At 44.4% G+C, this 27968-nt stretch overlaps 1 protein-coding gene and 1 long non-coding RNA gene across 6 annotated transcripts in view; one reads left to right on the forward strand and one right to left on the reverse strand.

The window, feature by feature from the left end:
* The window catches only part of LOC140701630 (uncharacterized), a 42610-nt gene extending 14912 nt beyond the window's left edge, over positions 1-27698 (forward strand). For both annotated transcript variants that reach the window (XR_013538059.1, XR_013538058.1), the window contains 3 exons: positions 1-9150; positions 10463-11969; positions 12511-27698. This is a non-coding gene — a long non-coding RNA (uncharacterized LOC140701630). The remainder of the gene's footprint in view (positions 9151-10462; positions 11970-12510) is intronic.
* C7H1orf159 (chromosome 7 C1orf159 homolog) overlaps positions 5161-27968 on the reverse strand; it is a 26456-nt gene continuing 3648 nt past the window's right edge. For 3 of the 4 annotated variants that reach the window (XM_078379250.1, XM_020782284.3, XM_020782286.3), the window contains 7 exons: positions 14010-14085; positions 11777-11881; positions 10248-10328; positions 9883-10017; positions 8780-8805; positions 7967-7994; positions 5161-7509 (listed from right to left, as the gene is read on the reverse strand). In XM_078379250.1, the coding sequence (XP_078235376.1) occupies positions 7415-7509; positions 7967-7994; positions 8780-8805; positions 9883-10017; positions 10248-10328; positions 11777-11881; positions 14010-14085 (546 nt within the window). In that variant the 3' untranslated portion in view covers positions 5161-7414. Of the gene's footprint in view, positions 7510-7966; positions 7995-8779; positions 8806-9882; positions 10018-10247; positions 10329-11776; positions 11882-14009; positions 14086-14181; positions 14322-27968 lie in introns of those variants that run through there. The other variant, XM_020782283.3, reaches the window with a different exon arrangement.

Below are 27968 nucleotides of genomic sequence, written 5' to 3' on the forward strand. Positions count from 1 at the left end.
GCGGCACCATGGCAAACTACATCTCTGAATGCTCCCAAGTCCACCACCAAAGGAAATCCCTGCATTCAGAAATCCAGCATCTCAAGGAGAAATGGATTAGTTTAACTAATCCTTCTGGAATACCAATTGTCAAGACAAAAGAAAACAGAAAATGAAGTATCCTAAATCGGGAACGGCAGGCGAGTTACCATGTCAGTATAAAGATTTTGAGAAAATCTGTTATCAATTCATCATGCAATGCAAGATAATAAAAGTTAATAATGAAAAGCATACAAGAATCTATTATACAATACAAATACGACATTTTCTCCAAGGAAGTTTCAACTGGGTGATGTATTAAGTATAAAACTATTTCCATGCCACTAGTCCTCAGTTTTAATCCCTTTTTCCAATTTGACTCTGCCTCAACTAGGAGCACATTCCATTTGGAAAGAGTCTCACCATCCTGTGAACCTTAAAGTTGCAAAATAGAGTGTGTGGCACCTGAATGACACATGACAGAATCCAAGATCAGAATGAGAGGAAGCGAAGTCTTTATCAAGCAATGCCCATTATATAGCAGGAAAAATGACAACACAATTGCAAATTTCTTCTCTTTCAAGTTAAACAATAATTCCATGTACATTTTGAGCAAAGGTAGTCTTTTTACATTTTTTTATAGTTCCCTTCCTGTTTGAAAAATATCTGAAACCACCTTGTCACCTTGTACTTTTCCTTTTAGGGGAGAAATCAAAGTCCACAGATGCTTCTGGGAAGTGTTATTTCTCCTCTTTTGATACATCCATTTTATTCTGGGTGAGGTAGGCCATAAATGGCCCACAGACAGTGCAATTCCCTCTCCTGCCTTGAAGAGATGCAGGGAAACCAGCACAGAATGAATATCCTTTCAGTAATCATCATCATTATCATCGTAGAATTGCAGATCTGGAAGAGTCCCTGTGGCTGATCAAGTCCAGTCCCTGTCAAGGAGGCCCTGTGGGGGGATTCGAACTCTCAGCCTCTGGCTCCGCAGCCAGAACCCTAAACCACAGAGCTATCCAGCAGTTTGCCCGATTCTTTCCTCTAAAAACAACCTCTAAAAACTTGGAGGCAGAGGGAATGAATCCCTTTCCTGTCTGTTTTTACAACAGCTTACTTATCCGTCTCTTCTGCTCCATCTCTGTATTGATCTGAAACTTTTTCAAAAAATTCCACCCAAATGTGTGCATTTGAACATGGACATGGAATAGATTTTTCTGAAAAACCGTAATACCGGCAGGATAACTCCAACTTACCGAGCCATGCGTGAGCAGCGAATTATCAGCCAACCCATCAACTCCCACCCACCCCCAAGTCAACGATGGCAAGGTTTTCCGCTTTACACACCATTAATTCCCCCTCAAGAGTCTTGACCCCGAACACTAGGATGAAGAGGAAATGCTAAAGATCAGCTCGTAGGCACCAGGAAACCTTCCTCGCTGAAATAAAAACTCAGTGATTAAATGGCGAAGCTTGAAGGCAACCTGTTCCTGGAAGAGATGTTTTGAGCTCATGATGCCGCCAACTAGTGCGTGAATACACAGACCTGAGTTTCTCCGTACAGGAAAAAGAATGCCAAGGATTTGAGCTTCTCAGAGGAAAGATGGTGGCATTGGTGTTGATATACCGTATTTTTCCGTGTATAAGACCCTCCCACACTTTTCTAATCCAAATTTAAGAAATCTAAGTGGGGCTTAGCAAGGGTGGGGGGAAAGGGATTAAAATGCTGCATGATCGCTTTGATCCCTGCTTTCCCCTCCACTTGTTTTTGTTCTCTCCTCAGCTTACTTCCTCAATTTTTAGTCTAAAGATTTTAGACAAAAGTATAGTCTTATACACAGAAAAATACAGTATATTCTCAAGGCCATTCACCCCTCTGAGTAGAGGCTGACAGCTTTGACATTGTCCGCTGGGTTTCAGTCCAGGGTTTACAGGAAAGCCACCTCCAAAAAAGGCACAGGACGTTGGCGAGCTAAAATGTGGTCCCTAAATGTGGTGACCTCCATGAAGTGGAGGTCACCACAAGTCCTCTACCCATTTTTACAAGGGGAGGGATAATGTGTTGCTGAGGCATGGCTTGGTTGTGACGGTCTATGGCCTCATGGAGTTGCCTTCATGGCCTAAATTTCACAATATCCCAACACTTGGGAAGGGTCGTCGCTAAGCAATGATGATCTCAGTGCTGTTTCCCCCCCCCTAAAAAGTAGTCCCTCCGCTTTTGCTTTCTGACCATAGCCATCTCAGTTGTTTCCAAAGTGGCGTAGCAAAGGCCAGGGAGCGCTCTCACCGCAAAGCAGTGCAACTCCACCTAATTGTTTGATTCATGCACTGTCATCTCCCCCACCCTCCCCACGTCTTGCTTTACTTTTGCCAAGTGTCACCCAGCTGGCAGGAGATGTTTCTGAAGACCGCTGTAATTGGGCACCAGCCTTCTGGCGCTTGTGCAGGCATGGAGAGCACCGCTTTTACAACTTATTGTTTTAAAGCAATGTCACCCGTCATGTTCGCTTTGGAGGCAGTGTGAATTTTCTGCCAGCCCGTGTCGCAGCTGGTTTTTGTTTTGTGGCTTGGAATCGAGACAACTTCTTTTAGGTATGCAGAATAGATAGAGGTATGCCGGATGGGGCCCCCATTGCCTGTGCATTATTCTGCCCCGCTTGATCCCTTGTTTTTTGTTTGTTGTGCTTTAAAGGCAGACGTTTATGGTTGGGATTTTGTGCTTGTCATTTTCCGGAAGGTCAGTTGGATACTGGTTAAATGACAAATTTGCCTGCAGGGTCTTTCTCCTCCCGCTTCACATTTTATTCTTCATTTCACCTCCCTTTGTATGCCGTACCATCATTTCCCGCTTCGACAATGTTTAGTGCATTTTTCGCAGTTTTGGGCTCATTTGTACAGTGAGCTAGACCTTACTGCAGGGGGAAAAGTGAGATTCCCACAATAGCACAAAAAGAGAAGAGACAACCTGGTATTTTCAACTCCCCTTTACTGCTCCTGCTACCTTTGGCAGATAAAAAATAATAATAAATCTAAAGAATTGTTGCTTTTATTTCACAATTGTCTTATTCCGTTAAGCCTGGTTGTGTCAAGCCCCCCCTTCCCTTAGATCATTCAACTTTCCCTACACTTCTGTGATCGTTGTATTCAGAAACTAGAAAGAATTATTCTGACAGATGCTTCATTTTCTCCCAGGGAGTCCATAACAGAAAGCACGACTCCCAGTAATTGTGCTGGGAGTGAATGGCATCCAGACATTTCCAAGGAGGCAAAAAGCAGGGAGTTGGCTCCCCCTAGAGGACAGATTGTACTCCAGAGGCTACAACCCGGTTCTCTTACTGGAGTCCTTGTTACCCCTCATGGAATGATTAATTTTTTGTTGTTTAGTCATTTAAGTCGTGTCCTCTTGCCTTCACACTTTCCCAACATCAGGGTCTTTTCCAAGGATTCTTCTCTTCTCGTGAGATGGCCAAAGTATTGGAGCTTCAGCCTCAGGATCTGTCCTTCCAGTGAGCACTCAGGGTTGATTTCCTTCAGAACGCATAGGTTTGTTCTCCTTGCAGTCCAGGGGACTCTCAAGAGTCTCCTCGAGCACCACAATTCAAAAGCATCAATTATTTGGCAGTCCACCTTATGGTCCAGCTCTCACTTCCATACATTGCTTTGATTATGTGGACCTTTGTCGGCAAGGTGCAGTCTCTGCTTTTTAAGACACTGCCTAGGTTTGTCATCGCTTTCCTCCCAAGAAGCAGGCGTCTTTTAATTTCGTGGCTGCTGTCACCATCTGCAGTGATCATGGAGTCCAAGAAAGTAAAATCTGTCACTGTCTCCATCTCTTCCCCTTCTATTTGCCTGGAGGTGATGGGACCAGTGGCCATGATCTTAGTTTTTTTGATGTCGAGCTTTAGACCATTTTTTTGCACTCTCCTCTTTCACCCTCATTACAAGGTTCCTTAATTCCTCCTCATTTTCTGCCATCAGAGTGGTATTGTCTGCATATCTGAGGTTGTTGATGTTTCTTATGGCAATCTTGATTCCGGCTTGGGATTCCTCCAGTCCAGCCTTTCGCATGATGCATTCTTCATATAAGTTAAATAAGCAGGGAGACAATATACAGCCTTGTCGTACTCCTTTCCCAATTTTGAACCAATCAGTTGTTCCATATCCAGTTCTTACTGTTGCTTCCTGTCCCACATATAGATTTCTCAGATGATTAATTAGACCCATGAAATAAAATTTCCAGAAGTGATCAAGAAACCGAACTGCCACTCAAAAAGATGTAGCCGGCATTTACCAGTTAGAAGCACAACATTTAAAATTGCTGCAGAAAATTTTAATGAATGGATTAATGTACTTGTCAAGTTCTGGCAGCGAGAAATTTTGAGGAGGAAAGAAGGAACCCTGTCACCCTACTGTTTCGGCAAGTCCCTTCTTAAGCATGCAGTTTTTGCTTAACAGACGAGTAGCTGCTTGATTGAAGGCTAATCTATACCGCATTTGCTCCCCAAAGTATATCTAAATGCATGCCAATCTCAGCATTCTTCCTGCCATCCATGTGAGGTAAGGCATGCTTTGGTACTTTCAGTGATGAAACAGTGGCAGAAAAGGGAGCCATTCAGTGTCTTTTTGTCCCTTTTACACAACATGCTTTTTTTCTTACCTTGTTTTGTTCCGGGGGGACAGAGCTCACCACTAAGGGGCCTTTCGGTTCATTTCCAAGGTCCAAGTTTCCTTGGTTGGTCAGGAGCTTTTAATTTTTTAATCATGCCCCAAAGCTAGCAAACAAAGGCTCCAGAAGGGATGTTCTAGTGAAGAACTGGGCTTTCAAAAATTTATTTTTTGCCAACGGAATCAACAAGCTCTTGGAAGAAAAGTGGTGAAGTTCTTTCCCTTGCTCAAAAGTTTTCTATTCAGCTTTGTGCGACTTCCATTTCGTAGAAAACACACATGCTAATTAGCCTCAGAAGAGAAGCTCTACTAGGGGACTGTTTTTTTCTTCTTCTTGCTTTAGAGGATTGCAAAATTTTCTTGGCAGCAAAGAGGCTCACCGGGAAGAACTCTTAACAACCCTACATTATTCGCTCAGAATTAGCTGCAAATTTGTGCATGCATCAAATCAATCAGTTATGAAAAGTAAACACAATGAACAGGGGATCTGGTGTGCTTTTATTAAAGCCAGTGAAGGGGAGGTGCCACAAAGTGAAGAAAAGGGAGTTGAAAAATAAGGTTTACACAAACACATTTTGCTTTTTTTGCACAACAGTGCACAGAAGTTTTTTAAAAATTGAGCAGCTGTAGCTCTCCAGTGTGATCCAGTCAAAATCGGAGATGCAAATCCCCCATCATACTACACTGAGAATAAATAACAATTTGCCCTGCTTTGAACAGTGCAATTATACATCAACTAAAAAAATAAAAACAGCACAACTTTCCTTTTGAGGTACACAGCAAAACACACACATCTTCACCATTTGTTCGCAGCTGTAGGTGTGTGCTCTGGGTCAAGGCAGGGCAATGGACAAGACAAGCGGGAGCTTATGCTAAACTCAACTAAATTCTGGGAAGCTCCCTCTCTAAATTAAGCCACAACTGCACACACAGAGAACGTATTGGCTTTTGTTTCTAAGGAAATTTCATAGAAATTGCATAGTATCCTGGACAACCCGGGGGGAGGGGGGGGGAGAGAACACATGAAATGTTGGAAGGACCCCCACTGGTCTTTTCCCAGCCGTACTTCCGCTTGTGCGGAAACTTAAGCAGCCAAATGAGATGGAGAACAGAAAAATCTAAATAAATTCAGCACTCATGTCCAGCAAAAAGAAATGCATCTTCTTTTCAGAACAGGGGAGAGCCATATAAATCAAGGAAACTATAAAGCCAGCATTTCTTAAGATGGAACCAGACCAGTTGAACTACCATAACTGGGCCATGTGGATGCACTCTGGTGGTGAAGGAAAATGTGGGGTGTTCCACCGGAGTGCCTGCAGAACTGCCTTCACCCCAAAGCTCCTCTCTCGCAAGCCCCACATGGATAGAAGCCATTTTGGAACATAATCTTAAAAGAGAGACGTGAGGATGAAGACGGCCCTAGATCAAGGAGGGGTTTTGAAACAATCCAGAATTACATGTTATTTAAAAATAGAGATCCTCCCATCTAGAGAAAGAACACAAGCAAACAAAAATATGTGCATTCAATTCTCCATGTTCTGTATCCTCTTGGGGACCGATGGAAACAACAGTTCAGACAAAGGCAAACAGGGTTGTGAAATCTGTGCTGGACAGAGGCCAGATGGGGGAGATTTTTCGGAACACACACAAGAGAAGTCTTTTGTGTCTAAATCTTCCAACAACACCACGTGCTAAAAAAGGAGGCACGAGGCCTTGTCTAAAAAGTGTATAGCAGATCTATTTTGAGAATCGTAAATAAGAGCAAGGGGAGGTTGGGCAGCACAGACCAACCTGTGCAATGTTGGTCATATTTTCTACACATCCAACCTCCCGTTTCTGGGAACTCCAAAGTTCCTAGCCAGTACGGTGCATCTTTTTGCTCAGAACCGGTTGCTTAGCTCTTGGCCTCTCTTGTGAGCGCCTGCCCCAAAAATGAGTGGAACAATGTGGAAGTCGGGGGGGGGGGGACTCAATCTGTCTAATTTGAGGACATTAAGCCTTGCGTCACCAAGGACGAACTTGGCTGCTCCCTTTCGTGAAATGCAGACAGACAGCGAGGGAAGGAAAAGGAAACGGACACGGTAGTTGTCTCAGCGATGGCAACCCCTGCCAAGAGCATAAGGCCTCATTCAAAACCACCTAAAAGGCCAAGGAAGGAGGGAGCAGCAGGGGGTCAGGAAGGTGCAGCCTCCAGTCTGAGAAGGACACGAAGACAAGCAGTAAAAATCCTGCAGAAAATGCTAAATGCTTCCCACCTGAATTGAAATAAAAACCCACAATAAAAACCATGGCACTTTTGTGTTCATACTGGACTTGCAGGAAGGCTGCAAGGCAGCCTGCGTCCTCAAGAGACCCAGGAGCGGATCTTCCTGGCTACAACAGCCAGAGCTGACGGTGGTGCAGAAGGGAGGGGACAAAACCCAACATTACACGCTAAACTTGAGAAAGTCTCAAGGGGGGCAAAGTCTTGGAGCAGAGGGCTACAATCCAAACCGAAAACACAGACCCGCAGCCTCCTGCTCAAGAGGAGCTAGGCTCTCTCCTCCAGCCAGACTCCTGTCTTTGTTTCATGCGCCTTGGTAGGAAGCGGCTGGCAAGCCAGTCCCTCTCTCCTCCCACCTCTGCACCCTTTTCAGCCAACGACTTCTGCCATTTTCCTGGCGACGGAGTGCATGTGTTTGTTGGCCGTGCCGGTTATTTACAAATCCTTGGCGGCAGCCCATGGTCGCCACTACACGTTGCTGACTTGGGTCTCGGCAGAGAGAGTCGTGCTGGCGCTGGAGGTCATGAGCGATCGCTCCCGTCGGACGTAGCGGGGTTTCCGGACTGCAAATGGAAAAGGCAACATTAGCCCTAATGTTACACCTATTGGCTAATGTCCCATCGGATGGGGTGGTGCATGCAATGGGAATGATTGCTGGAGAGCTCAGTGGCTTTTGGTTTCTGGCTGCCGAGCCAGAGGTTGGGATCTCAGCTCCCCACTGTGCTCCCATGGCAGGGGCTGAACTTGATGATCAGCTTTATAGTTCTAAGGTGGTGATGATGACGATGATGATGACACGTTCAAGGACTAAAGGCTTCCTTTTGTGTTTTGGGGTATTCCCCAAAATCACAGAAGGACGTTTTGCTCAGCATAAGGTAAAGTGCAATTTACCACTTCAGCGTCCGAAGCTCATGTTAAAGAAAACGGTTAGTCTCTAAAGTGCTTGATAACGTTTTCCCCCCAGCACAATAAAGAGTTTCATGCCAGGACTCAGTGCAAGACAGAAAAAGAAATCATTACCTGAGGAAGGTGGTGATAACATGGATGCCTAGAAAGACAGAAAGAAGGCTTTGTCTTATCCGTGTTTCTTGATTTCAACATTCATATTCAACATTCATCACCATTTCTGGGAGTGACTTGAACTACCCCAGGGAAATCCGATCCCCCATATTCAGGGCGTTTGCTTCATTAAAACACAAAACCCCGTCAAGTTTGAAAAGTTTTCTAAATCCAAAACATAGCTCTGACATGACTCACACAAGAGAACTGAGCCTTTTTTTTCTACTGGCATCATTCAGGTTGCATGAAACTTTTTTTTTCTTCTAATAAAAAACCTGAATTCTGCAATAGCAATTCAGATTCACAACACTCCTATTTAGAGATAAACATCTCATGGTCTTTTCCATTGAGTTCATGAAGAGCCTTTGGCATGTTCTTATGAAAAATAAAACACAAAAGCTCTCAACCATCTCCCCGGGCCAAATTCAACAGGCATAGCTAACTTGCAGTATGGAAAGAACGATATTATATCCACCTGCCGTATAGCTGTTAAAACACGGAGGGCTTAATAGGAAAAATAGGTGGCAACACTAATTCGGCCCTGCAAGCAAAGTGCTATGTACAAAAATTCAGAGCCATGTTAAACCTCCGAATGCTCCTGCCTCATGGGCAAACACGTCTCTTTCATTCATTTTTAAGAATCATCTTTTATCAAGCATACGAGGAAGTCTGAGAGTTTTGTAATTCTGTACGCCAAAATGAGGCGTACAAAATTTCTACCCTTCCCCTACTTCAGTTAAGCAATGCGATCTGAAGTCTGCATTGATTACTTACTGATTCAGCAGACTGTACCACAGACCCTAAAAGAGTGGGGGGAAAGACAAGGGGGAAAAAGAGTGTTAATGGATATAAACTGCCCTCTGCCATTCATGCACATTTTTAAAAAACCTGCTCTGTCCTGGGTAGTCGTTTCAAGATGATCTAAGAAGGTACCCTTTTTCCCTCAGGTTCTCGGCGCACAAACAACAAAATATTTCGTCATTTGTTTGACTCCCGGGGGCTCACTCATATCTCAAGACCACTATTCTTAAGATAGTGGCCCTCGATCAGATGGGCAGGATAAAAATAAGAGAGAGACAGATTCCTCCACATGAGATTGCGTCGGCTTTGAGATCAGCCTTTTTCTAGCCTCACCACTTTCACAGGTATGTTTGGTGGGGCTGTGGAACTCCATTCCACAGGAACCTAAACTGTCCCCCTCCCTAATAATCTTTTTCCTGCAGGCAGGTCTTACTCAGCTAAGCCCCAGTTAACTTACGGGTTGCTTTTAACATAGAGATCCTGTAGTTTTGCATTGAGAGGATTTTATCCTGCTTTTAATTCACTTGTCACTACACTGTCATCTGTGTAACTGTGTTTTAATCTGATCACTCCTGGTGGTTTTATCTGTTATGTTTTCAGCTAAACCTCTTGTGGTGTACCTCAAATCTGAGTTTTGGATGAAAGAGAGAGAAAATATAATAAAATAAAAATGATGGATCAATAGCTCCTAGGATATCCAGATATGCTTTTAAATATATATACTTTTAAACTACCTTACCTTTAAACTACTATATATACTTTTAAATTTTCTGGGAGAGTAGTTTAAAAGTGTAATTGTTTTCACTTCTGGGATATAGATGGCTTTTAAAAAAGCTTAGGTTAAGAATTAAGGTGAAAAGGAGAGAGGTACTATGAGCCATGACCACTTATTATTGCTTCCACAATTGGTGGCAATGTAATTAGGAAAACCTAATTACAGGGAGATGAAACTACCTAAAACACCTCTATGGACTGTCTGTGAATATGAGCACAGATCTCTCTGAAACAGCAAAACTTGGGTCTGAAACGATAGATTTTAAACTCAAATGCCTTAGAAACATAAGGCAATAATATACCTTTGCTTCTCCTGTAGAAGAGATCTGGAAGCTTATTGGCACGTTTGAGGTAGAAGAAGGAGGCGACACACAGTATGAGGAAGAGGCTGATCACAAATGTCCCAAAAATGAGCGAAGCGGCCACTTCTGGCCCTCCTGCCGAAACAGAAGAGAAAGAATGAAATTATTGTTCTCTTGCTCCTACTGCTGTCATTTCAAATTATCATTGGTGCTTTGCCTCAGCCTTACTCTTGAGTAAAATGGCAGAAATCTTGTGACTTATTTTAGAGTGCTCAGCGGTATGTAGCTGAAGGGTTATTGGAAACCACAACAGGAGCAGAGTGAGCCAAGCCCATTAAAATAAGGTCTTTTTCTGTATTACTCACCTACACCAATAGTAACTGGGCTTATGGTAGTGAGGTTTGTTTGGGAATTCATTCCTCTGGCAACATCCGGAAGGGAGCCAGCTTTTGCAGAGGCACAATGAAGGAAAAGATAGAGAAAAGAATATGGTTAGGAAGCCTTAAGTTCATTTAAACTAGTCCTAAGATAGCATCATCTTCCAGTTACTCATTTCTCCTATACCCTTGTTCCATTTTAGCTTTCACGCAGTGGGAGCCGGGTGAAAACGCCCCTGCTGCACACCACAAAAGCCACATTTTGGTATAAATCATATTAACGAGGTGCACTCCATCTTAATATGCCTCCCTCTTCTTGGCAATGGGGATGCAACTCCTTCAAAACCTGCCCAACATTTTAGACGATTCGGAGCATTTCGCTTCATTGGCTGCTTTCCAATCGTCGGACCGAAATATTGGACAAATATTTGCAAAGAAGGACATCAGAAAAGAAGCAACCCTTCCAACGAGCAGACCAGGTAGACCAGTATTATGATCTCCACTGAACGTGGGGGTGGGCACGGGAGGGAGATAGTGCAGAAGTGTGTGGATTGCTGGAGATTATTCTGATGGGATGGACCTGAGGTACATCAATGGGGATTCTAAACAATCTGGAGCACTGGCTTATTTAGCACTACCAGAATGCATATGGGTTCAAATCTAGCCATGTATTTATTTATTTATTTATTTATTCATTCATTCTAGCAAATTGCTACTCTAGTTATTTAAGAACTAGCACTCAAGCCCCTGAGCCTGCATGGTCTACTCATTTCAGTTTAACTTTCGTTAAACGTTATCAGGCAAAACCAAAGGAAAAAAAAACACACATAAAATTAAAATTAAAAAAAATATCAAAACCTTGTGGCACCTTTAAGACCATTATATTTTTAATATGAGTTTTTCATGAATTTAAACAGCCCAAGTTCTTTCCATCTGGTATTTCAAGAAATATGCAAACTTTGGCAGACTCTTGTAAACAAACAAAGGAAACAAAGTTCTTCCCCATCATTAATCTTCCCCAGTGTTCATTTTTGAATAACATGGACAGCAAGATGGTAAGGAGTCCAAGGGGCGGCCTCAGAACTGGGTGAGATGGGGACTGTTCATACTTCCTGGTAGAGGCTCCTCAAAGTTTCAGGAAGTACAGACTTCCAGTTCTTACCTTGGTAGCCCTAGATATTAAATGTACGCCAAGTGGATACTCTACCCTTGAGTTAAGGGCCTGAAATTATTCTACAGCTGAATGACTAGGAAAAAGCAAGAATGGAAGGAAGAGACCATCACAGTGGTTTTAAACATCAGGCTGCTGAGCCAGAGGTTGGGAGTTCGATTCCCCATGGTGCCTCCCCAACAGGGGCTGGACTAGATGATCCATAGGGTCCCTTTTAGTTATGCAGTTCTAAGATTAATTATATTAAAGGTTAATTAATCACAGATGATTGAGTCACTGGAGATGAGTCTTTGGGAATCGGGAAGAGACGAGCCTTACAGAACCATCCCCCACTTGACTGACTTACGGTTGCGGCAGTCCGTCAGATTGTAAACTGGTGCGGCCGGGACCGTTTCGTTCTCACATTTAATGCAGGTGCTGCTGCCATCCTCATTCCACCGCCTGTAGCAGCCTGCACGAGTGGAGGAGGAAAAGACGGTTGAGCTGAGAAGGGCAGGAAGCGTGCCAAGGTTACCCTTTCACGCACCATCAAAGACGGGGTGAGGCCCCCTTTGCTCAGTTTCTTTGAACCACCCCCAAAGGCTCCCTTTTCTTAAGGCTCCTCTGGTCCTTTCACTGCATCTGAATTAGACTTAAAGGAATCCAGAGCGGCAGAGTGGAAATGTCTTTTGGGCGGACAAGATCCAAGAGGCACTCAGGTAGGTGCAGAACAATCCACGTCTCTTTAGAAACAGTAGGTGTGCACTCAACATATCTCAACGTACTTCAGCCAACTACTCAGTATGGGAAAGGTCTCCTTTGCTGTCTGAGGAGACACACGCCCCAACCACCTCTGTTGGCGCTAGGCCTAGCTAGGACACAAAGTCTTCCAGCTTAGGCATCTGTAGGTGTTCCCATGGCAGAATGCAGAATTTGCAGTTCCAAAGAATTCCAGAAATCCCATGCCTAAATACTGTGCCAAATGGACCTCTGAATCCAGCACAGCAGCAATTATGGCCCTGTGCCTCTGAATCCACACCATAAAGTTCCTTAGGGCAAGAAGCTGCCATATTTCTGATTACTTTGTAAATGTTCTAACAGGAGTCTCAAATGAAGATGCTCAACTTCCAGCCCTGCAGATGTCTCTGGACAACCATCTCCGCAAGCTGCAGCCGGCACAACGAACAAGGAGAGCTGATGGGAGCTATAGTCTGGTGGCCATTGAAAAGCCACCACGGATCTCCCCTCTGGATGAAAGACATTTGAATTGATGTTTTGTGTTCCGTCTCTCCGTACAAGCGAACGAAGCGGGTTGGCCATGCAAACTTACGGCTTCAATTTCAAGAGCCAAAGCTGCTGGCCTGTTAGCACACACACACACACACACAGAGATACGCCTACCCACTGAACAAAAAGTGTGTGTGTATGGGGGGGGGGCTGCCTCTCAGCAGCCTTGAGCCAAAGACAGGGTCCAATTATTCCACAAAGCACATGACGATGCGCGCGGCTGATGGAGAAACAGAGTGCCCCTGTTTCCGTTTTCTTGGCTGGGAACGGCGCATTAGATGCCCCTAATGATAAATCACATCTGACATTTAATCTCAACATAAAAACCAGCCTACTGGGTTGGTTCTTGGCAGTAGTCAAATATATGTATGTGTGTGCACGGGCAAATATGCGTGGAAAAGAAAGCTCTTTTCCCGGCACCCAGAATGGCCAAAGATTAATTTTTCATATCTTTTGAAAGGTTAAAATGCTGAGCTCATTGACATCTCGTCCCTCCCAGCTTCTGTCAGATCACTTTGACTGGGAAAAAAATACATTAATTTTAAGATAACCAAAAAGCTCGGGTGAGGAGAAGGGAAGCCACTTATTAGGCTTCCTCATTTTTTTTGGACCAACTTCACCGATCTGCCACTTTTGAACATCCTCCCACCCTTTTTGAGCCAAAAGGATCCTATCCCATGGAATACACCCCTTTGCACAAATTCACACCGAGAAGCAACGTTACACATTTTCCAAATGATCCCACTCGCCTCCGTATAACCAAGTTTTGCCTTGCAAAAATTGGGAAGTGGAGCCTCCCACCGAAACAGGTCACATAAAAATACGTGCGCTTTCCCCGCAACTTCGGATGTCTTGTTTTGGTCTGTTTTGTGCATTATTGGCTGTGGCAGTCAGGAAGTTGGCGTCAGATGCTCCAGAAGATACCCACCCCTGTGCTAGGATTTCAGGGTCTGCGCCTTTGAGCCAGGCGAAAAATGAGCTCATGATGCTGAGAGTGAAGAAACAGGGTGCCTCGGAACAGGGTTCAAGCCAGGATCCTCCTCCTCCTCCTCCTCCTCCTCCCTGGATCACAATGAAGCTCAGAAGTTAAGCCTTCACGCCATTGGTCTTCCCAGCCATCAGTCATGTCATTCATTCCACCACCACCACCACCAGCCCAACTCAGCGAGGGCGGGACTGCTTCTGTTGTCAAGCCATTCAGAATCAGAAAAACCTGCCAGATCATGTCATGTAAAGAGGCACAAGGAGATGAACCCGGCTAGATTCCCACCACCCACGTTTCGGAACGGGTCAAGAACTGTCGGACAGCCTACCTGGACTGCACTGGTTGTCAGCAGTGCAGGTTGTGTTTGCTTCCATGGCACCCGTGCAACATGCTAGCTCAGATTTCTACAGGAAGCAGGAAGAAGAAAAGAAATAATGATGACAATCACGTCTATTTCTGGAATTCTCATCTCCACTCCCCTTTTCTTTCATTTTTAATACCTGAAGAGCACAGAGAGGGTCATAGATAAACAACCCATTTCGCATCAAGTGTAGGTGACCTCCAGTTCTAACAGGGCTCCTTAAGAGCATGTGGGGTGCTTATGGCCTCTGAATCTATGGCAGACAAGCCAACCATAGCTGTCGGAATGGAGTCTGCATTCAGCAATGCAAAGCCTTCTGCACCCATTGCTGCTAAAGGAAACATGGAAGGAAAAGTGAAGGTTTAACATACATCAGATCTTCCCAAATTACTCTGGATTAGAGACAGGCAAGGATTAAAAAATGAATCCCCAAATTCAGTCAAAAATTGCTAATTTGTCGATTCGTGTTCATACAAATCAATGCCCCGATGAAAACGAATCAACAAATTTTAGCAGTTTTTGATTCACCTATTGGTTTGGCTATAAAGCACTCCCCCCCTCCAGGCAGCCAGAGACACTGAAATTGCAGGGAAGCTTCCCCTGAATCTCTACAATTCTTCCTTTGTGGATGTATAACTCGGATATCGAAAACCCAAACTTCACCAAACTAGCAGAGCTTGTAGGGGAGAGCCAAGGGAAGCTTCCCTACGAATTTGGTGTCTCTAGCTTGACACACCATTTTATAGGGTTTTAAAATAAAAAAATGAATTGACAAAATTGATTTGCTGATTCATCAGGAGAAAAAAATCAAAAATTTGTAATTCATGATTCATCGACCTCAACGAATCACAAATCAAAACGAATTACCATTTTCCTGATTCTTGCCCATCTCTACTCTGGATTCTTCTCTCTCATCACCCATAGGACCATGTTTCCATACCTTTTTCAACCCACACCTCTTCTGGCAAAGACAGAAGTCTTGCGCTCCTTTGAACCCGGCCTTCCACACTTTTTTTATTTCTCATTTGTAATACAGTGACTAAAAACAAATCAAAGCATTGATAAATTGGGGGGGGGGGATGACACCCAATCCTTGGGTTTTTAAAACATCAAAGCCATAATATTGAATACATTTTTCCATACTACACATGCTTTGTCTGAAAACCTGGAATGCAATGCATGCAAGAGATGTAGTAAACTGTGAATATTTTTGGGGTTGGGGGCTGATGCCCCATCTGAGTGAAAGCCCCCCCTTTTAGAGCCCCAAATCAAGCTCAGCTCAAGAGCAATGCATTGCATTTTTAAAAAAGTGTGCCATGTGCTGCCTTGTGTGCACAGATGGGCCATGTTGAACCCGCTTGCCCTACATCAGACAGGGATGCTACCAAGAGGAAACACGCCTCCAGGTCTCTCTTATCAGCTCCGTGTGTGACACTTGGAACCAAGAGATGAGCTTGCGAAGGAGGGTGTGTGCAGCCATGCGAGGACACACACATCAAGAGCTGCTCCTTTATGGAAAACACCAAGATGAGCCCAGATCGCAGTGACACAACTATTACCATACGCCTCCTTGTCTCTCCTTGACGGAAAGTTGGCTTGAGATCCCTCCCATGAAAGCTCTTGTAAAGCATCGAGAATAGCAAGGCTTCAGACTCGGAATTCCTGCCGTCAAGGGATAATTGGAATGCATTTCACAGTTTTCATGAAGGTGCAGCCAAATGTATTTTTAATTACCCCGGCTAACTATAGCACAGAGGACTCGGGTTCTTCTTCGGCTGTTCAAAGAATTTCCAAAGTGTGATTTGAGAAAGGGTTTGCTGTGTTTGCTCCTGATATTCTTGGATACAGGATGTGATGTTTTTTGGTAAATTCAGGGTAAGGTCACAGGGCAAGAAAGGTGTGCATCTGATTGCACTGGAGAGGGTCCCTTTAACAGGAGTGATCTCCCTTAAGGTGGTCAGTCTGTCCATCCAGGGATTGTTTCAGGCCAGTCCTCCTAAGTAGCAGACCTACAACTGGACCAAAAAGGTCCTGCTTGAACATGGATCTGGGTCGGGCAGGAACACAATTCCCTTTGCATTGTGTGAGGCACAACAGGATCCCAGCCAGCAAATTACAACATTAAAACAAACGCATGAACCTGTGTGAAAGTACTAAACAAAACTGAGATAGCTTCATAGGAAGTGGAAGAGTGAGGAATGGGTTTTTCCTGCATTTCTCTCACTTTCTTTTTCTCTTGAACATGCTATTAGGAAATTAGGGTCAAATTTATTTTTCTTACGAATTTTAATTTACAAATTCCAACAAAGAAAATTGAAAAAAATGAGAATGTAAAGCAAAACAAACAAACTGTAATTGACAAATTCATCCATCCAGGCCTGGCTTTGAGTGCTTCCTTCTTAGAAATATGAGTTTGATTCAGAGTGCTTCACTCTTAGAAGTACAAGTCTGAATCATGTTAGAGCTGAATTAAGATCGTCACCTTCCCCCCCCCCCAAGGCTCTTTGTCTTTAACAAATATATGGCATGCATCAGTGTGGTCTGCACGCCGAAAATAACTGTATCCTGTTGAATATGGCCAGTGTGGATGGTGGAAGCACTCATCAGAACTCACAAATCATCTATTCAGGATGGAAAAGAACTTTATCCTTACAAGGTTCAGATGTTGGAGGAAGCAGGACGGCCAAATTTTTGACTTCCCTCATACCGGGGTCCCCAGCTTCAGAATCGGTCACCAAGAAAAATTCGCCCTCTGATAAAAGTCTATCAAAAGCCCTCAGCCCCCCTCTCTCCCCCCCCCCCGCCCTGGAAGGCACACTTTTTATGACTGTGATGCCCTCTTGCCGCCAACTCTTCCCAGCTCCTCCATCCATTACATTATTTTATGGCCACTGCCTTTCCTTTTTATGGCTCCTTTATTTTTCCCCTTTTAGGTGTAATCCACTTCAGGAACAAGTCAGCTATAAAATCTGAGGACCAAATAAACAAATCATTATTGAGTTTAGGTACAGCGCCTGCCCCTGGCGCTGGGCTTGAGGATTTTTAAATCGGGGTGGGTGTGTGGTGCTAAGCTGCTTTGGGCGATACTTTTATCTCCCTTGCAACCCGAGATTTACAAGCACAAAATTCACAAGCAAAATGCCTGTTGTTCCAGACTGCCGAGGTGGGTGTGGAGGAAGGGTTTGCACTGACTAGGAGCAGCAAAATGCTGCCTTCCAAACATAGTTGGACTGCGGTTCCAGCATTCATCACAAGCCGTGCACTTCCTCATGTCTCTGGACTGCAATTCCCAGAATTCTCCATGAATACTGGGAATTGCAGACCACGAACCAGGCCTGAAGATCTGAAGGCTGTTCTTCCCTTAAGAAGAGCTTTGGCTTTCTTTCCATGCACTATCAGCTTCTCCAGCTTTGTGGTGCAGGGGTTAAACCGCAATACTGCAGCCAAAACTCTGCTCACAACCTGGATTCAATCCCAGGAAGCCAACTTAAGGTTCACTCTGCCTTCCATCCTTCCACGGCTGGTAAACTGAGTACCCAGGTTGCCGTGGGGGGCAGTGTGTAGCCTGCAAAATTAAATGGTTAAGTTTGCCAGAGAGTGCTATGGGGCAGTATATAAGCAGCACACTTTGGATGAAACCAGACCCAATCACTATCTTTGATTTACCAAATCTTTTGTTGATTTTTTTTTTAAAAAAAGAAAGTTGCCATGGGTGCTTCTGGTGAGTTGTAGTCTCATTGGCCATTAGGCTCTGTAATCGGCACCTCCCAAAGAGCTATGACTCCAAGGAAGCAGTGAGGTAGGCTTGCTTGCTTCGTTTCTTATCAAAAACAGGAAGGCCAGGGAAGCCACGGATGCAGGTAAATATTCCAACAGCCCTTCTCTAGGGGCCTAAAATCATTCTACAGTTTTCAGTTTGTCCAAAAACACAACAGAGTGCACCCCTATTCATCACCACTGACTATGTTGCCTAGCAGTTGTTGGCAACTGCAGTCAAACTTGTGTAAGATTAACCTTGCTTACACTGCTGAAGGGCTTTTAAAGCCCAGGATCAGCACTTTAACAAAAATAATTCATTAGATGCATATCCCGCCTTCCTGTCCAAGATAAAACTCAGGGTATTTTGCAGTCCTAATAAAGGATGAACACAATTAAAACTCAAAAGGAAATGGACTATTAAAACCGAACTAAATTGAGATTCGATGCAATGGAAAATCAATGCCTCTACACACCTCTGTGTGAATATGTGGGTATCTGTAACTACGAGGGAAATATTGGAGGATCAGGAGGGGTGAGACGCTGCTAGGGAGAAGGAAATTTACTTCAGAGAAAGATGAGGCAGCTCCATCTAAAATTAGATTGCCAGCTTCCGGCTCTGGGAATTCTTGTCATAACACAATACAAGCAACCCATCCGGATCCTTTGAGGCGCTAAATCAAAATAAATATGATGAGTCATCCCCAAACAAACAGGTAAAGGAGATTAAAAGCACACAAGGGGGAAGAAGTATATCATTCGGCCTTGATCGGTTCGGTAAATCAAAGGTAATGATTGGGGCTGGTTTCATCCATCTGAGGGAAGGCGGGAAGGGGAGGGCAAAGCACGCAAGCGCACCGATACACATACAAAGGAAAAGCACACTATATGGATTACTTTAAAGAGATGTGGGCTGTTGGCCCTGGAGGAGGCAGCCTCCACTTTTCAACTGCTCCATTTTAAAAATGGAGTTGTGTACACGGAGTCCTGGTGAAAAACTATAAAATTTTGTATGCTAAGGAAATCTGGAAGCAGACATGTGTTCACTATTTGGGACACCTCAGGAGAAGACCAGACCGGCTGGAAAAGACTGGAGAAAGTGGAAGGCAAGCAGGAAGAGAGGGTGACCAAATGTGCGGTAGATGGACTCCATAACTCTGGTGGCACCTGCGGGCATCATTGTCTAAACATCACAAGCCTTTCCCCCTTCTGAGCCTTACAAAACGCACAGCTCTTTTATTATGTCTAATTTTCACCAGATAGAATCGAGCAAAAAATGACTGGACCCACTGACTTTTTGTTAATCCAGTGGAAACCCAGATTATGACCATGTATTATGATCACTGGCAACTTCCGTGATTAATAAGTGTATGCCGACAGGATGTTCGGCAGGGGGTGGGGGGAGGAATGGGCTGATGATCCATCTGAAGCCTTGGGTCACGTTGACAAAACTGAAAGGGCAGAGAGTGTTGGAGCGACGCTGTCCTTGCTCTTATTAGGAAAGATGCAGCCTAGCCTCGCAGCAGTGCTGTGCAAGTACACAGCCCCGGAGAACCACTTTCGGCCAGGGATGGCCCCAATTCAGGATCAGAGAAGTCCTCAAGGACTGCCTTCCAGGGCTGAGCAGGGTTGCAGAGTGCGGCCAAAACAAGGACAGCAGGTTTCCCCGAGCTTTCTTACAGCCACAAACCGAGCCTCAGAACAGGAAAAACACAGAGGCTGAAAACCATGCCAGATGTCACAGAGAAGGGCTGTCGCTTTCAGAGGACGGGCTTGAGGCCAGACCGGGTCTCAGTTTGGGCCCCGATGAGAAATGAAATGAAAGATCCACAACATTCTCAGCGCCTCCAACCCAGGAGTTAAAATCCAGTGGCCAAAATTGGAGTGTATAGACACTGAAGTTGGATCACAGTAAGGTACCCCCTTTAAGAGGCACAGCTCCCGTCTTGAGCAATACCGGGATTTCTAATTTGTTGACATTTATTTTAGAGACCTCTAGTGCAGGATACACGGGCAGAGACATGCCTGAGAAGAAACCAAAGCACAAAGAGGAATCATTTGGTGCAAGTTATGCCGCTAATTAAACTGTGCTAATTTAGGGGTGTTCAGAATTGTCACTGCTGCTTTGGTGGGAGAAATCCCTGCATGCACATGTAGGAGCTAAAAAAAGAGAGAACCTTTATTGGCTGGCTCACACAAGAGCCTAATCCACACCCAAAACTGAAGGGATGGGAATCAATGAGATTGTAGACTGGAGCCACAACTGCCTGGCACCGTCACTGATAAAGTCTCCCTGGGAACAAAACACCACTGGGAGCAGCACTCGGCTCTACAGAATCAACACGAGACCAGGTGAAGATGGGAGATTGAGAGGGAGCGCAAAGCGCACCATAGGCTCTCATTTTAAAAAATATATACATGCATTAACACAAAACAACCAGGCTCATTAGTACAAATGGGGTTCATTTTTGAAGTGTGCATTTTCGGTCCTTGGGTTGCTGGCAAAATTAAAGAGGGGGGAAAAAGGAAGAAAAGCAAGAGAGGAAGAAAATGTTGAAGACTTCAGTGTGAATTTTTGTGGATCAAAATCCACTTCTTTAAACACAGGGAAGGCAACCACAAGTCCCCTATATTCAAAAGGTACATCCTGGTCAGGATCCAGACAAAGCGGCTATAATTTGTTAACACAGGAATGGCACAAGCAAACGGCTATCTCCATGCAAACTGCACAGGTCTTGAAATGGAAAATTTTAAGGATAGGCACCTGAACTTTGTTCAGCTGAGTGCAGGTAGGGCTTGAAGGTAAAAAGAGTGAGAATCAACAAAGCAGCATCTTGATCAGCAGTGGCCCCGCGGCATCTCCAGAAGCCATTTCTTCCACTGAGTGCTCTCCCAGCTTTTCACAAAGGCGAGATTAAAGAGGGAACCGTTTTTAATGTAAAATGGATCAGCCAACAGCCAATTCCGTTCAAGTTCATATATGCCTTTCACCTTGATCATCAACGTTGGAAGGCATTTATGGACTGGAATGTTTATCTGTCACAAGCAAGCAGCTTTTACCATCTCCGAGCATCTCTGCTTCATTTTCATCAATCTCACGCTACAGAGGATTTAAGACAACAGGCTGCCCTTAGGTACGGCTAGTCGCGTTCATCCACCATCCTGCTTAGTGCCCGCCATTCAAACTTGCAATATGCTCCCTTGGGACAATGTTGAATCTGGAAGACAGTGAACCCTGACTCCTTAAGTTTCCGCAGAGGATAGGCAACGGAAGCAGACTGCGGTGGGAGTCTTTTACAATGTCAACATTAATATCAAGCATCAATAATACAGTAAGCCGTGATTATGCCTTCCATACTGCATCAAGAGTTTCCTTTTGACTTACAAAGAGGAAGACGGTTAAAGATCAGTAAAACAAGACCACCTCGGTTTAGATTCTTATTCAAGTGTGAAATGAAGTTTCTGACTTTCAGCCAGCAACCCACTTTGGCTGAGTTTAACCTACCTTGTAGGCTCATTGCAAAGATAATACTGGGGATGGGCTGTCCTGAGTTATGTGTGATGGAGTTTTAACAAACTTGCATGCTGCCTTCAGTAGGTTTGGCTGGGAGGGACCTTTCAGGGCTGGGGTGATTGTCAATCTGTCAATTATTCCTTCCTGCCTCTGAATTCAAAAGTGAGCCCTGTCTCTCTGCTGTAAGCAGTTTTTCCATCTCTGTAAGTCTGTTGAAGTCTACTACTGAAAGCAGCCATGTCTGTTAGGTTGCTGTTTGATCTGTTCAACCGTAAGTAATGAAACACACTTTTATTCTTTCACCTACTAATGCCTCAAAGTGAATTACTGAGATTTTATGTGCCAGTTAATGAGAAAAAGGGGTGGACTAACCTGGGAACTAGCTATTCTGCTCTGTAAACCTCTGTACTTCTGCTGCGCAGCTAGAAGAATTTAACCAAAATTTCTAAATTCTACAACTTGCAAGATAGAATGAAAGACAGTAAATCTTCAATAATGAACCTCTAATATTGCAGATGAAGATTCAAGTTTTGCATTCTAAAATGGACTTTTTGAGATTTGAAAAATACAGCTGCAGAATCCATATACAGGGCATAGATTATCTCCAAAAAGAAAGCAACTATTTGACAGGGGTTAATAAAAACCTCCTCCAGCAACATAAAGAGAGACGCTTTAGAAACGGTGGTCCCTCTCCTTCCCTCTTTCGTAAGTCACATAAAATGAGTTATGCTCTTGCAAAATGTTGCCATGCTAATAACTTTTGTGAAACCTAATCACGAGGCAGTATTGAGTTCTAATTTTGCATGTATAAATAGAGGAGCTCCCAGGAACATAAAAGCAATCTTGGACAAATTAAGAACAGAGGGGAGGAAAAAAAGCTAAAAGGAATCCAGACCAAATACACAGAACAAATTGGGTTTTTGATAAACCAAGATTAGAAAAAAAAATGCCTCTCTCAAGTGATAATTGGATCGTTTTCTTGCTCTCTGTTCCTTAGAAGATGAAGTATTCTCTTATCTCCAAAAACTACCCTAAATTTAGCTCACTGAGCTCAAGGGGGAGAAAAAAACCCTGTTTCATGTCCATCATCTTCCTCATAACCAGGCCTCCCCATTTACTCCTTGGCGTTCTGTCACATCAAGAGATGGTACAAACGTGTTAAAAGAAGCATCAGGGAAACTTAGGAGGAAAAAAAAGCACCGCTTCTGTTCTTGTGGTTTAACCAAACAGAGATATCAAAGCAAGCTCTCTGTTAGAGTCCAACGCTTTTCATGCCTTTTGACATTTTCAAATGAAGAAAGATGTGTGCAAGTTTTAGATTAGGGTCCCTACAGAGTCCTGTGTCTTTTACACTGGGGAACAAAGAGAAGAAACCATTGCTACCTGATCTAGGGTAGCAGATGAATCTATACGTCCAAATAAAATGAGATTGCCCCAAAAATCCACCTGCTTTCGAAGTCTTATTATGTTGCTAACTACCACCAATCCATTAGTCTCAACAAGGAAAGGCCAAACATGCCTGAAGATGAGAGAAGGGGAAAGACTGCTTCTGTGAGTTGACATCTTTATGGCCAGCTAAAGGTCATTCTGTGCTCTTCCTTCTCAGGGAAGAATCCTGCATCTGGTTGGCGTCACTGTGAACTGGAGAATAAAAGAGGAGGGGAGAAGTCTGGGAAAACAAGGAAGGTGGTAGTTTTGGAAGATGGATGGGAGGAGGAAAAAGGAGGACCAAAAGTGTTTAAGATACTTCAGAAGGAGAAATAAGAAATGGAAATCGCGAGAATAAAGAAGCAGATAGAAAAAGGGGTGCTGTGAAATTGCCAATAGAAGGATTAGGACCCAAAGAATGGACCGTACTGGTATACCCTCGAGGACTGGGTCCCTGGAGGAAGGTAATCTGGCCAGGACCTTTCCAACTGAACGAGAAGCCACCTGAGGGAGACTGGTCTCGTCATCCCTGCTGCGGGATGATATGTGCGGTGAGGAATGGCTGTCTGAGAAAGCCAACCAACCAGGAGCGATTCGGACATGCTCCCCGTTAAGGAAAGAAAGTTATGAAGAGACTTTGCCGTTATTAAGGACAGATTTTCCCGTTGGTGTTGGTCTTGTTGACCCTACAGAGGTTATTGTTGAGAAGCCTAAGAGTTCTATTAACAAAGGGTTTGTTGTTATCTCCTCTCTTGTTGTTTCCCGCCAAATCTAAGGAACTGTCAGACTCTGACAAGGAACCCTATCACAGTCACCAACTGCCTGGGGAGCAGGAGGCTGCCCCCGACACAAACTCCTTCTTATATCTCTGTACCAGATTATACAAAAAAGATCGCTGTTACTTGTGGCATTCAGAACAATCGGCACGTCGTTGACATCAGGTTGATGCACAGGTTGACACTGACTGCTTCCGTGCTCCCGCCTCAACATCCATGACTACTGATCAACCAGACAGTTGCACTTCTGGGCGAAACACTTGCTCATCGCTGCCAATTATACTAAAATTAGAGCGTCTGTCCTGCAGCTGCTCAAAAACAGGACACTGGATGTAACCGTCTTTAGAGCAAAATCGATCTCTCTCCCTTATAGAGGCTGGCTGTTGACGTGCTTGCCTCTGTCTGCCGTTCCTTTTTTCACAAAAGAAAACCAGCAGGTGTTGCCCTGAACTGCTCTGGAGGCCCTTGTGGACTCGGTTTCACTCCTCCAGCATCAGGCTGATCACGTAAGAGAGCTACTTAAAATGTGCACAGCAGCACTTCTGAATGTGAAAGAGCTTCAATGTTCATTGCCATTCTTAACTACAAACCTATGAAGAGAGCCAGTATTGCGGTTGGCCCCTGTGCAGCTGCATGTCGGAGACTGCTTCCGCATTTTAACTTGTCTCCTAAGCCTCACCATTCCTTAAGTCCAGACTACGAGGGGTCTTGGCCATCTTGAACAGCCCATAGCCTCAAACAGGGGGGCCAGATGGATGCCACATGCAGCCTCTTCCTCCCATGGAGAAGGGAACAGAAGTGCCTTTTCTTCATCTCCTTCTCTCATTGATGGCGCTCCCTGGAAGGTAGCCAAACAGCGCTGTAGGACTGCCAGGACTGGCAACAGAACAGCCGTCTGGGTTTTCCTTGCTTCTGCAACCAAGCAAAAGCTGGCCCTGACTCTAGCCAGGTCCTTCCCCAGCTGTTTCCTCCTCCCGAAAGCCATCTTAGAAGTTGGCCTTCCAACCACTGATCCTCTTGGCTCATCTCCCAAGGTACAAGGAGAGCATCAGGAAGCTTACTGTTGCTGGGGGAGGTCAAGACCCAGTTGGGCAGAGCGCTGGTGACTTTCATTCAATGTCTCTCTGTTCATCCATGTTTTAGGAAGGGAATCAAAAAGGACTTTTGCTCACAACCAAGACTGATTCATAGCATGCCACTGCCATTCATCCAGACCAGAAGACAATAGCTTAGCAAATGCCAACCTTTAAATTTATGGCAGATGTTGAGACTTAATGACTTTGCTACCTGGCCTTTCAGTCTCTTAGCCACTATACCCATTCCAAGATATGCCAAACTGGGCTGGAGGCTTCAGACAGAAATTGTTTTTGAGTGTGTAAACAATTCCAGCCGAATGGGGGGCTTTCACAATAAACAAGAAGTCAGAACTGGGGGAAATGATTCATGACCAAGCTTCAACACTCAGCCAAAGACCAACACAGAATTGCAGGCCCTAAAGATCATCAAATCCACCCTCTGCCAAAGCAAGAAGGCCACCGTTAGAGCATCCAAATGTGGAAGGGCAACTTTTATTCACTTCCTTCACCTGCCCCCACATGCACAAAGCGACACGATCCATACGCTTATTCTATTTATGCAAAGGCGTTCTTTCTCTCCCTGCTCCCATCCCCTCAAGGTAGAGTGGTAAAGATTTCTAACGCTTCAATATTTAAGCTGATCAAATAAAGAAAAGCCTGTCAAAGCAGGGTATTAACTAGGATTGTGGCTCCGACAATGGTCTTTGAAGGCTCAGCTATTAGGAGATGGAAAGCCTAATTTTCTCACTTGAAAAATGCTGGTATCACCACCAGATTTTAAAACCGGTGCCTCACTAACCGAGCTGGAACATAGTCCTTTTGAGCATCCGTCTTCAGACGTCGGTCCCTCCCCAAGCCAGCCCATGGGCCTTGAGCTCTCACCCGATTCTCAGGGGCTCTAGTTCTTGCTTGCTAGGACCTCTGCCTCTGACCAATATGGCTTGCAAATCCACTCCAAAGCCAGAACTGAGAGCAGGGAATGAGATCTTGGACTCTTTCGATATTTCAGGCTTCAACTCCCGGAACATCAAACCAGCACAGCTGGTGGGAAAGGGGTGAGGAGGAGCTGCAGTCTGGGCGAACAACAGCTTCTGAGTCACGGTTTGGAAGTTGCTTCTTGTTACTTCTAGCCACAGTTTTTACGCCATTGGGGGTGTTTTGGGGGAACACCCAGAAAGGAGAATAAGGGTGCCTGTGGCCCAGAAAATCCAAAAACTCCATCCTTGCTATCCTTTGTCCCTCTATTTTTTTTCACACCCCATCCCTAAGGCTTAAGAACCATTATGAAACATTGTCTGAGTACAATGCAGCCCTTCCTTTTCACTCCACATTCCGGAAAGCACCCAGGTCACATTCTACTGAGATTCTACTGAGAATCTCTTCCACTCAAAACTTTCATCATTATAAGTCAAGCTTCACCCTTCCATCACCAAAACCATTCCCAACAACACTGGGAGCAGCTGGCTCCTCACCTGAAACCTCTACCTTTTCTTCCATCTCCATCCATCTGACACACACTCATTGCCATTGTACACAAAGCCATGCTGGGCCTCCACCTCATCTCTCCAGGGATCGCCCTTCATAGAAATCCTCTCGTGCTCTCATTCTGCTGCTTTTCAAAACACAAGTGCTCCATGAAACTTTTCACACAACTCCTTAGCCTTCAGCCCTTACTGAAATGAAGCCTACAGGTGTGTAGCTAAACTAAATGCATGCACTTCCTCAATCTTCCCACATCAGGGGTGGGCTTTTAGATTTTAAGCTGCTTGAAAGAGGAATCTTTGGGTGTGACTGTTGACACTGGCAAGCAATGTACACTTCTAATTATTGCATGCAGTTTTTATGGTGCAGCTCTCCAGACTGGTTCTGTGAACGTCCCATGGCTCTATCTGAGAAGACAGGCCAAGCTTTTCTTGTGGAGACATTATCCATCTCAAACACATGTGCACAGAAGGAGAAAATGCATGCAGGAGAGAGAATATAAATGGAGGTCACTAGGAGAAGGGTATATTCAGTGGCAAAACACGAGAAGTGCAGGCCATTTGAAAAAAGAAGAAGCTTGATCCCAAAGTACTAAAAATAGACTACAAATATCTTTAAAAGGTAAAAGAAAAGTTCAGAAATCCTTACATCTTCTAAGAAAAAGAATATAAGGTCCACCCATTATCTAAGATTGTGCCCAGGATAACGAGGCTTATGGAGAAGCCACAGAGGCTGACAATAGAAGCCCAACACTTCTTAATACTGTCCGAATGTCCCCATCACACATAAAGGAGGATTTGCTGGTGTCTAAGAAAAACTAGTGCACTGAACATGAAATAAAAATTGTGACTAATAAGAGACAAAAAGGATCCCAAAGTAGGGCACTGAAGCTTTGCTCAAAATATTCCTACTTATATCATCAAGGCGTTTTCCCTTTTCTTCAGCTGGTTTAGCAGAAGGCACGCCGTCCCTCTGTGGTCTTTGGAAATGAAATGCATTTGAGATCTGAAGTAGAAAAGCTTCCTGTGAACCCAGCTGCCCAAAGGGTCTGGCTCTCCTCCAAGACTGAATTCCAAATCTTACCTGCTTTGCCAAGCACACGCTAACAATGCTGTGTGGAGCAACCGCAACCTGCTGTGGTTGGTGATTTCAAATATATATACAACCTCTGCCCCAAATTAATCTAGGGGGATATCATCTAAAGCTCTGGAGAACACCACACCCGGCACTGATGGACGTTTTCACAGCTAATGCATTGTGGGATTCATCAGCAGCCATGAACATTTTTCAAAACTTTTAACCAACTTTGAAGAAGAAGAATGTGCCGTCAAGTCAATTTTGTCTTAGGGTGACCCTTTCCAGCGTTTTCTAGATACAGGAGTGGTTTCCCATTCTCTTCTTATGGGGATGCCTTGGAGCTGTGCAGCTTGCCCAAGGCTACACAGGCTGGCTCTTCTCTCTGGAGGCGCAGGGGGGAACTGAACTCCCAACTTCTGGCTCAGCAGCCAGAGACCTAAACCACTGAGCTGTCCAGTCTGACAGCCAACTCTTAAGCAGGGGTTTTTCCTTTCTTCTATGGCTTAACAGTGGCATAACCTGTCCTGCTGACTAGTAAATCTGCCCAGCTTTTTTTGCAATGCATTTCTTGTGTCATTCCAGAAGAATGCTACGAATGACAGAGCCCTCATTCTGTAAAAAAAAAAAAAAAAAAAAAAAAAAAAGCCCAACAACATGCAATACTGGGCATTGCTATGGTTTTTTTAAAAAGGGTGTGTGAGAGAGAATTCACTGTAACACATATGTAACAAGCTGTTTTTCTTAGATTGGTCTGGCTAAACTTGGAATATGAGGAAGCCAAGGAAATCCAAGCAATTACAACCTCGCCCAAATTCAA

Source organism: Pogona vitticeps, chromosome 7, assembly GCF_051106095.1.
Source record: "Pogona vitticeps strain Pit_001003342236 chromosome 7, PviZW2.1, whole genome shotgun sequence".
Classification (NCBI taxonomy): domain Eukaryota; kingdom Metazoa; phylum Chordata; class Lepidosauria; order Squamata; family Agamidae; genus Pogona; species Pogona vitticeps.